The 11,144-nt window shown below is 41.1% G+C and overlaps 2 protein-coding genes across 2 annotated transcripts; one reads left to right on the top strand and one right to left on the bottom strand.

Annotated features, from left to right (window-relative positions):
- On the bottom strand, nucleotides 1-1,956 carry LOC131025630 (glutathione S-transferase T3-like). Its single transcript, XM_057955426.1, has 2 exons — nucleotides 1,219-1,956; nucleotides 1-12 (listed from the first exon to the last, which is right to left on the bottom strand). Exons 1-2 carry the CDS (start codon nucleotides 1,954-1,956, stop codon nucleotides 1-3), a joined length of 750 nt encoding a protein of 249 aa, XP_057811409.1.
- Nucleotides 1,957-7,927: 5,971 nt separating this feature from the next.
- On the top strand, nucleotides 7,928-10,018 carry LOC130986623 (V-type proton ATPase 16 kDa proteolipid subunit). The gene is made up of 3 exons (XM_057910081.1): nucleotides 7,928-8,254; nucleotides 8,352-8,637; nucleotides 9,555-10,018. Exons 1-3 carry the CDS (start codon nucleotides 8,176-8,178, stop codon nucleotides 9,685-9,687), a joined length of 498 nt encoding a protein of 165 aa, XP_057766064.1. The 5' UTR covers nucleotides 7,928-8,175; the 3' UTR covers nucleotides 9,688-10,018.
- Nucleotides 10,019-11,144: the final 1,126 nt, after the last annotated feature.

The raw sequence follows: 11,144 nt of genomic DNA, 5'->3' as shown, positions 1-11,144 counted from the left end.
TCACCCCCCGTTCTGTAATCAAGATTGCTACAGTAACCTTGATTAGATTTTAGGTTTACAAAATTACCCTCTCAATTTCAGTTGCAAAGCATCAATTTTTTGGGAATGATAGTTGAAGCCATTGACCATGTTTTGATCAATTCATTCTTGGATTCGATTTCGACGCTGCTGGGTTTGGTTCGAGAAGATGGTTGGAAGATTTGGGTTCATATCTCACCTCCCCCTTCCTTCGCCGAAGTCCCCCCTCCCCCCTGACCCCTCTCCTCACCGACCCTCGTCGCCTCGCCATGGACGCTGCCTTCGCCCTTACTTTTTCCCCAAAGTTCACCAAATTCAGCTGTGATATTGAAAATTTCTCTCGTTTTATTATAACTCTATTTTGCCTCTATGTATATATCATCTCTCTCTCTCCAATTACAATTAAGCGGAGTTTTCCATTGCTTGAGATTGTGATTGACTGTTGCCTGCCACTAAGTGAAAATTTCCTATCTTGTATAATATGGTACAATGTATGTATATATTGGTGTTATTGGGAGGGAGGGGGTGGCTCGACACAGAAAAGAGTGGAGGGTGGCTCTAGGGGAGACTGGATGGAGGGGGTGGCGGGGCGCTGGGGAGGACGGAGACGGGAGGGAAGGGGCGGCGGGGCGCTGGGAGTTATTTTCCATTCGAATTTTCCTTGGTTTTTTTTTCTTCAGTTTATCAATTAATTTAATATAGGGTTAGAACGGTAATTTGATTACTTAATCTATATTTTAATCTAAACTATCAAACAACTAATTCATAGTATCTATATTTTAATCTTGATCTATCAAACACTAAGAGCTCCTCCAATGGTGGTGTCTTAGAGGGGTGTCTTAGGAGTGGGCCCCACCTAAGACACACCCCTCTCCAATGCATTGTGTCTTAGGTGGGTGCTTAAATCCCCATTTTCACAAAATTCATATTTCTACACTTTTATTTTAAAATTTCTAATTTCATTAAAAATAAAATTAAACATTACAATAATTAAAATAAAATTAAAAACATAATTAAAATACGATAATAAAATAAAAAATAACATAATTTCCTAATTTAAATAAGCCCTCGATGCTTGAGCACTTCTTGGACTAGGTGGTTGTGCAAGGTCAATTGTGCCTCCGTCATACCCGTCGTGTCCTTGTTCAAGAGCTTCATATCCATCTCCTCCCGTTTCATCTTGGCTTGCATTTTTTTGACCTCGGCGATTTCCCCTGTTTTGAGAGCATGCTCCCTCATGCTTTCGGCCACCTTCTCGAGGGCGTCGGAGAACGTCGAACCTCCTCCCGAAGACCCTTCTCCCTTCTTCGCCTTGCCCTTGTCTCGCTTTGCTGCTTTTTGGCCTTGGGGTCTCGTCGCGACACTCGGCTCCGAAGAAGTAGTGGTTGCTCCACCATCGGAGCCCTTCGAATTTTTTGCGGAGTGGACATCCCCGGCTTGCGACGTGAATCTTTGGCATTCACGAAGCACTTTCCAAGCTTTGACGTAGGAGAATTGCTTCTTGAAATTCGCCTCGAACATCGTCTGGGCTTGTTGGAAGATTTGATCGTCGCTCATACCACTCCCCCAATTGTCCTTGCAAGTGTTGTAGAAGCCCTCGAAGAATTTCGTCTCCTTTTGGACACGGGCGAAGTGGGACTTGAGATGATCCGGCTTTCGCGGCGGCGCTCCCGACGTATTGAGCGCGTTGAACTTTTCCGCGATTGCTCCCCAATATTGGAGCAACTTTTGGGAGGTCCCCAAAATAGGATTGTGGGTTGCCTCCGCCCACAGGATTGCCACGAGCTCGGACTCCTCGCTAGAATATGCAGCGCGGGTGCCCTTGGCTTTCGGCTTCACCTCCTCCGGCTCTTCTTGGACGTTGGCGTTTGCCGCCGGCGTGGGAACATTTCCCGTAGCCAAGACATTGGAGGCTTGTGAAAATGGAGCAAACCCCATCATTGGAAGCCTCGATCCGCCTTGTTGCTCGAGTTATTCATCGAATTCACGATCCATTTAAAAATGTAGAAGAGAGAATTGTTGTTGGGAGAGAATTGTAGTTGAGAATGTGGTGAATTTGAAAGAGTGGAAGAGTGGTATTTATAGAAGGGGAAAAATAAAAAAAAATAAAAAAAAAGAAAATCAAAATAGTCGTTCCATTGCCAACGGTCGATTTTTTTAAAAAAAAAAATTAAAACCAACGGTCATTTTTTAAATTAAAAAAACGATTTTTGAATTTTTTTTTTAAAATTGGGCGCGTCCGAAGGATGCGCCATACTCCTTCGCCGCTCGCCCCGGGTCTTGCCTTCGACGCCGCGTCTCCAGTGCGGCTGCTCCCTCTTCGCCCCGCGTCGACCCAGCGCTTGACACGAGCGCTGGAGATGCTCTAAGTTATGTTATTAATCTTACTTTATATACCATACATATCTTGAATTTTATTTATCTTGCTTTATCTCAAATAAGCTAACAAACATGCCCTTAAGGATAAAAAATACTCAATCATGCATATAATCAATCATGCAAAGTCTCATATGCTATGCATGTGGCGTGTATGCTATTTTTATTATTCAACCCACATCGTGACCCTAGTCGGCTAGTCCCATATGCCTATGTCAATTTTTTTTACACAAAAACTTGAGTACAACCTGGTTGACCCGCACCTTCACTCAGACTCGCATCCTGATCCGAACCTGCATAGTGACCAAAAATCGTGTAAATGACACTATTCGGTTATACAAATGATGATGCATGTAATTGACACTATTCGGTTATAAAAATGACACTGTAATATTTTAAAGTGTTATAGTATCTGTTAGGTCCCGGAAGGTCTAGAATAGGTGTATGGGGGGAGGGGAGTACACCTATAGGCTATTTTTCAAAACAAACACAACCTTTTGACTATTGAAAGAGTTAAGGAAAACTTTGATTCCAAAGGTTGAAGACTGATACTGAATCTCTCTTCAGTAAAGAGATATCAGTTAAGTGCAAGACTTTAACTGATAAGTACGAGGCTTCAGTCTTAGTTATAAAATAGAGGAGTGTTATGAATCTTACTGACTATCCGAAAATTTATCAGTTAGACTTATAACACTGGCAGCGGAATTTTTTTTCTTTTGGAATAGCCTTTATGATTAACACGTTGTCAAGATTTTAGTTTCACTTTGCAGTAAATCAGTTTCAGTTAACTAAGAGTTTGTGCGCAGATAAGAAAGTAAATACTGAAAACGACAAACGACAAATGAATTTTTACGTGGTTTGGAATCCAATTCCTACATCCACGGTCAGTTGATCACACTGACAAATACTCTGGGATTTTCAGTACCAACAACTGAAAACCGAACAGCTTACGGGTGCACAACAAACCGAACAACTAAAAATCAAATTTTCGGTACCAACACACTGGATTGGATTTCTCAAACACTCTTAGCTCGCTAAGACACAACAATGTCTTATCTGCGACTGCTAAGATCTCTTGTAGTGAAAACATTGGTCTGAACTCTTCTCGGCTCAAACTCTCTTTTCGATCAGTTGAAAGGAGGTTCGAAAATTGCCAACAAGATCACAGAGAACAGGCTCTCTGTAATCGGTAACTTAGGCTTTGGATAAACAATATTTGCCTAAGGTTCTAAGAGAATATATGTAATCTGTAGTAGACTGATTTTGGCTTTAGGATTCTCTTCTTCGATTCAAACTTTGGAAGGCTTTGATTGGCTGTGTGGCGATTTCGGCAGCGTTTTCAGCTTGTGTATTTGAATCGGTGAAGATTGAAGTGTTCCTCGAGCTCTATTTATAGGAGAGGTCTTGAATAGATCAGTTGTCGGAGATGGTCTTCAAGAATTCATTCGTTGGAGAGAAATTCGAACTTGGCTGAGGCTTCAATCTTCGAGGTTCCTTGTTTGGTGAGAAACGGCTACTTAAGTACATGAGATAAAGCGTCTTTGAAAAGGTAATCACCAAAAAAGAATGCTCTGCAGAGAAAGGACGATCCTTAAAATCTTTACATTTAATGCGGCTGTACTTGGAGTGCGTGGCTTCCTTTTAGCTTCTGGAGTATCAGTCCGAGGAAGAAGTTTAACTGATATTTGACTTTAGTATCAGTCCGCTAAATCCACGTGGCCTGCATTAGTGAATCAGTAATAGTTGATCCTTCAATTGAGAAACTCGTTTAGTCAAATATCAGTATTTAACTCTGCCTTTAATCGCGAACAACAGTCGAGTTCTTCAGTCTTCAGTCTTTAGTCATTCGTTCTTCATTCTTCATTCCTCCAGTCTTCAGTCTTCAGAACACTAGCTAAACTAGAAGGTGAACTCCAACACTTGAGTTCGAAAGGTTCTAGTCTATTACAAGGAAAACCTAAGCATTTTGGTATCATCAAAACAAGGGCTAGGATATTTCATTAAGCTCCCAACAGTATCATTTTCAATCTTACAGTGTCATTTACAATCTTATAGTGTCAATTACATGAAGTGTCATTTATATTTATGAATAATGTAAATTATACACAGTGTCATTTACAATGTTATAGTGTCATTTATACGAAGTGTCATTTATATAACAAAATAGTGTCAATTACAAGCAGTGTCAATTGTATAACCGAATAGTGTCATTTACACGATTTGGGTCAGGATGCAGGTTCGGATTAAGATGCGGGTCAGGGTCTGAGTGCGGGTCAACTCAATTGTACAGTACAACCGATTGCACCCAAGATCACTTTTTTTTTTAATTCTATTTTTCTTCTTAGCTTTTTAATCATTTTGCAGTTTTTTTCTTTCTATAAACTCATATTGAACCTATCTTTAATCCTACAATGCGCAATTTGCAAAATTGTCGCTGAGATTTTTTGGTAATTTATCGAAACAAGCCATAAGCGTAATTATCGAAAAGTGAATTATGTAAAGTACTCCATTCGTCACATAAGAGTGTGCCCTTATTTCTCTTTTGGGAAGTCCCATAAGAATTTGCATTTATTATTTTTGGACACTACCCCACCACCAATTCCTAATATCTTACTCTTATTTTATAATAAAGTGGATCACTTTTTTAACTCTCAATACACTCATCTAACATTTTATTAAAATCAGTGCTACCAAAAGTGATACATAACAAAATAATGTTCCATTCCATATGTTGTCACCAAAAAATATAAAGTGAATTAAATGACTATAAATTATGAAGTAAAGTGGTTTTAGATGAATTATATGCTACTCTCGTTGTCCCAACGAAAGTGATGCATATTCTTTTTTGGGTCGTCCCAACAAAAGTGAGTCATTTCATTTTTTTAGAAATAATGAGGGCAATTAGGAGGTTACTAAGCAAAACTAATTGCACCTCTTAACTTAAGTAAATCAACTCCTCTTTTCTTCCCAACTCTCATTTCTTCTTCACAAACACACGCCCACACACTAAGAGCACTCCCAGCAGAAATCCCAAAATTATGCTCCTATATTCCTCCCTAAAGCTTCCCTATTTAATTTTAGGATCTCAATTTTATAAATGCATACACCAGATCTCCTATTTTCTACATAAAAATAATAATTATGTGTGGGTCCTACTAATTATAAGCTTAAAATAAATTTATGGTGGGTGTAAATTTAAGATTGAATTTAGGTAGGTGTAAAATTTTTTGTGGGCCCCATCCAATTTAGGGGATCTGCTGGATGCATTTTTTATCTCATTTTCAATTGTTTTAGCCTAAATTTAGAGTTAGTGATGCATTTAGGTGATCTGCTGGGAGTGCTCTAACATCAACACATACACCCGCCAATTTCTTCCTCATCTCCAGCCACAGTGCTGTCTCACCAGCAATCTTGCCTCACCACCGACGCCTCTCAACCTCTCTCTAAATCTTCTTCGCATCTTCGACTCAAAACTGCAACAATTAGCTGCTACTGCCTGAAACTAGGGTTTCCCCAAATCTCAGGGGTGAGGGAATTGAAGGGGCAACGTCGTGAGGGAAAGACGATGCTGAGAGAAGACAGAGGCACAAATGGAGGAGACATTGAGAAGAAAGCGGAGACGCAGAGGAAAGCGGTGATGAGAACAAGACGAAGGCGCTGAGAGAGACACGGAGGCTGGCGACACTGAGGGAGGTGGTAGGGTGGCGGTCGGATCAAGCTTCCTCTCACACAGCTTGCTCTCGATTGATTGATTTTGAAGTTTTTGATTGTTTTTTTAGGATTTTTTTTTGCTCTATTTTGAAATTTTCGATTACATACAAATGATTTTCATAATTTTTTTGCTCAATTGTTTGGATTGCTTTATTGGATTACATAGAAATGATTCATACATGGGATTATTTGGATTGTTTTTTTGCTCAATTGATTCAATTTTGAAGTTTTTGATTACATTTTTTTTGATTGCTTTTTAATTATTTAATTAATAAGCTGAAATTACAAAATTAATTAATTAATTTAAATTTTGACTTAAATTTAATTTCAAAACACTAATTATTTAAATCCATTTAATCATAAATCTACAACACATAACAATTAAACACTATCTAATTAAATTTCCTACCAAAAAGAAACGTCTCACTTGTGGAGTACAAAATACAAAGTAACAAAACCGAAAATAAAAGTAGGAAAAAAAAAGCTAAGAGCATTGGCAACGCCCTTACTCGAGTAGAGCGTTGCACTCGAGTAGGGCGTTGCAGGGGGCACCTACTCGAGGGATACTTGAATCTTCGAGTATGCACGATGGGGGGAGAGGGAAGGCGCGTGCAATGCACGCGCCTTAATTTAAAAAAAAATAGAGAAATTCGAATTTTAAATAAAAATTTTGACTGCTTTTCCTCGATCTCCGTGCTTTGACCGACTGTTTCCATTTTTTTTTCTTCTTCTCCTATTTAAAAAACCCCATCTCCTCCATTTTTCTTCACATTTGTTCTTCTCCAATTTTCTTCTTCTCCTTCATTTCTCTTCTAATTTTATTCCTTCATGGATCCACACAACCCTTTCTATGATCCTAATTGGTGCCCCGATCTCTCCGCCGATTATCACCCCGATATGGGAGGAATCAACTTGGAGGAGACCCCAGCCGAGGAGGAACCAGTCAGTGCAGAGCAGAGTGCCTCCAAACCAAAGAAGGGCGATCGGAGGAAGGAAATGGCCACCAAAATCAAGCACGACAAGGAAGTGAGGATCCGTCATACTTACCTTCCCGAGCATACGGATCTCATCGTCCAAGTTTGGGCGGAGGAGACGAACGATGCCATCCGTAGGACGGATCAGAAGGGGGAGGCGTATTGGGGATGAATCCGCGAACGTGTCAACCCCATCATCGATCTTAAGATCCGGCAACTTCAAGGCCACTGGGCCCGAGTGAGCGCGGATGTGCGTCTCCGGGAAGCTATTTGGACAAAGACGCGCAACAATTGGCCTTCCGGCCATTCCGACGATATGCTCCGGGACAAGGCCCAAATCCTCTTCAAGGGTCAAAGCCCACAAAAGGCCGCATTCAACTATTGGAATGCGTGGAGAGTTCTCCGGAACAATCCCAAGTTCAAGTCGATGTACCTCGCCGGAGACGTGCACGCCTCCAAGAGGACAAAGACTACGGAAGAGGGCGGCTTTACCACCTCGGCGTCGGGCGAGGAGATCTCTTCTTCCCGGCCCATTGGCAACAAGGCGGCAGCGAAGGGGAAAGGGAAGACGTCGGTGTCGTAGACGAGCTCGGAGCCTCCACCCGAAATAGTGGAGAGGTTGGACAGGTCCGACCAACAGATGAGGGCATTCACCGCCCAGTACACGCGGAGGAACGATATCTAAGGAGAGAGATTAAATTTGATGGCGTATTTAACTATTAGAAAAATATATTATTTAAATTTGAGCAATTAAATTTAAATGAAAAATATAAAAATCAAAACTAATGTTATCAACTAGACTATTAAGTAACCCCAATGCAACACTGCTTACTCAATAACACAACCCACAAGTAGGCTATCAAGTAAGCCCATTGCGGATGCTCTAATAGCGATTTGAGGGGTAAAAATGTAATTGAGAGACGAATCGATGTGATGGAGAGGCCCTCCACTCCGCAATCCAATCAACCAGATAGATGCATATAATAATGAAGCTCTAAAATACGTACAACAATCCTCTCTCTCTGCGAAGTCTCGACCAAAAACCAGAGAAGATCATCTCAGATCCGATCTTTGCAGGAATCCAAACCGATCGAAAATGTCGTCTACCTTCAGCGGCGATGAAACGGCACCGTTCTTCGGCTTTCTCGGCGCCGCCGCCGCTCTAGTCTTCTCCTGTAAGCTCCCCTTGCTCCATGGATCCGCCTCTCCTCTCCAGATCTAAACTTATAACTGCTGTAAAGTTGTTTACGATTACTGTTTGTTTCTGTGTAGGTATGGGAGCGGCGTACGGCACCGCCAAGAGCGGCGTCGGAGTGGCGTCGATGGGCGTGATGAGGCCGGAGCTGGTGATGAAGTCTATTGTTCCGGTGGTCATGGCTGGTGTTTTGGGTATTTACGGTTTGATTATTGCTGTGATTATTAGCACCGGTATTAACCCTAAGGCCAAGTCTTACTACTTGTTTGATGGCTATGCTCACCTCTCTTCTGGACTTGCTTGTGGTCTCGCCGGCCTCGCCGCCGGTATGGCCATCGGAATCGTTGGTGATGCTGGTGTTAGGTAATTTCTGTGCCTCGATCCTTGTTAGATTTCAAAGATTTTCTGATTAATTGTTGAATTCCTTCTTTTTCATCGATTGGGTCAGGAGTAGTTTTTTAGCTTTGATGTTGTTAAGCTGTACTCTCCATGATTGGTTTATTGATTGTGATTTACTGATCGTTTGCAGTTAGGTAATTTGAAAGGGAAATTGTTGTTTGATATATAATCGATTGCTGAGTGTGTTAATTTGTAAGTTTGCGGGATAATGTTGTGTTATATTTTGTGCTCATGCAACTCCTACTCTAGATTATTTGGATCTTTCTTGCTAAATGCTTCACTACATTTATGAAGTAGTTTTAGCCCTCTTCTTTGATGAAGGTATAACAAGCTGCGACATGACTAGTAGTTTCATTGAGTTCAATGTGACAATGGCATATACTTTTTCCTACCAGTTATCTTCATTCGGAGGCTATTTTATCGTACTACTCACAACTATTATACTAGTGAATGAAACCTTCTGCATTAGATTCTTCTTCTAGTTTTCAAGGTTATCACTAGTATGCTTGTTTTCACATAGTATGGATCAGAGTGGGATCTGCTTTAGAAGTATATCTATAACTTTTGAATTACAATGCCCAGATGTTATGCTACTAAAGGGTTGCTTAAAGGTGAACTGGAGAAGTATGAGGAGGGTCTGGGGCATGGTTATAACTTACATGGGGAAAGAGATCAGATAGTTCTCTTGTTTAGTGCACCTTTGGCCATTTCCATTCTCAGTCGAGATATGGTTGCGACTCTATGTTGCACCTATGTTGCATTTGATTATAACTGCTTTCCTCAACCAGAAGAAGAGATTAACTTTATGTTTTCTTTTTATGCATATTGTCTTGTTGAGATTACAATGGTATATGCACTCACTTTGCTATTCTATATGACAGAGCCAATGCACAACAACCAAAGCTCTTCGTCGGCATGATTCTTATCCTCATTTTTGCTGAAGCCTTGGCTCTCTATGGTCTCATTGTTGGCATCATCCTCTCATCTCGTGCTGGTCAGTCTAGAGCGGATTAGATGAGTAAATCTCGGCTGATGCGAGTTGCTATTCTTTCCTTAAATTAAGAATTATAAGTATGTTGTCCCTGTTTGGCCATGGCTACTGAGTCTCAAATTTTCTTTTGCACACGTGGGAAGTGCTTGGCCAGTGGAATTGAGGGTTGACATGTTATGTTGGTAGGATGTAGAGGAGTTGATTTTCCTGGGAATAAAGTTGTTTAATACTTTTATGTTGGTGTATTTTGGAAGGACCATATTTGATTTGTGCAAACCACTGCCTGTATTATTTTATCAACACTGCACATATATCATTCTCTTAAACGATATTATTAGTTTTTGTTGCTATTCATTAATTCTTTTTTTTAGATCAGCTATGCATTAGTTCAATAACACAGAATCATGAATGCTAATTTGCTGCTGGACTTGAATATTTTCATGACTTGTGCTTGTGGTCAGTTTGAATAGTTTTATCGTCTGTTGTGTTTTGAATTTTGATGTCTTGGAATGACTATCTTTTAGGCTGTAGATGGGGGATAAGATTCGCCACCTTCTGTCTTTTGCTTTTGAAACTCTCTCTCTCTCTCTCTCTCTCTCTCTCTCTCTCTCTCTCTCACACACACACACACAAACAACACACATCTCGTGTGTGCACTCTCTTTTTCGTATGGATGGAGTGGTTGATTAAGAGCATCTTGATCTCCCCTACTCGAGTAAGGGTGAGATCAAGCAGGGCGATGCAGCCCCTCCTACTCGAGTGCTACCGATAGGGTAAGCACGATAGGCCTTAAAATCAGGCGCATGTTTTACACGCGCCACAATTAAAAAAAAAAAAAAATTCAAATTTTGAAATTTAAAAAATGGCAGTTAATTTTTTTTTTTGGTTTTCGGTCCATTTGACCGTTTGTGCTTTTTGTTTTTGTTTTTGTTTTTTTCTCTTCTTTAAATACTCCTTCCAATCTCTCCACCATCTTCAATCTTCTTCCACTTCCATCTCCTTCAATCTTCTTCCTCTGTCTATCAACCTCCATGGATCCACACAACCAAAACATATATGATCCAAATTGGTGCCCCGATCTCTTCGTCGATTATCATCCCGATTTAGTGGGATGCAACTTGGGGGATGATCCTCTAATCGGTGAGGACTCTCCAACCGGCGAGGAGGAGTCACCGGCGGCCCATAGTTCCTCCAAACCGAATAAAGGAGGCTGGAGGAAGGAAATCGCCTACAAGATCAAGCATGACAAGAAGGCGCCGACGAAAGGAAGGACTATCCGTCATACCTACACCCTCGAGGAGATGGACCTCATCGTCCAAATTTGGACGGAGGAGCCCAACGACGTCATCCGTGGGATCAATCAAAAGGGGAAGGCATATTGGACACGGATTCTCGACCGTGTCAACCCCCTCATCGGCGCCAACATCAAACACCGCCAAATTCAAGGGCACTGGGCCCGAGTGAGCGTGGATGTGCGGCT

The sequence above is a fragment of the Salvia miltiorrhiza genome, chromosome 5, assembly GCF_028751815.1.
Source record: "Salvia miltiorrhiza cultivar Shanhuang (shh) chromosome 5, IMPLAD_Smil_shh, whole genome shotgun sequence".
Classification (NCBI taxonomy): domain Eukaryota; kingdom Viridiplantae; phylum Streptophyta; class Magnoliopsida; order Lamiales; family Lamiaceae; genus Salvia; species Salvia miltiorrhiza.
Note: the sequence above shows the minus strand (reverse complement) of the source record. Positions and strands in the feature narration are given on the sequence as shown.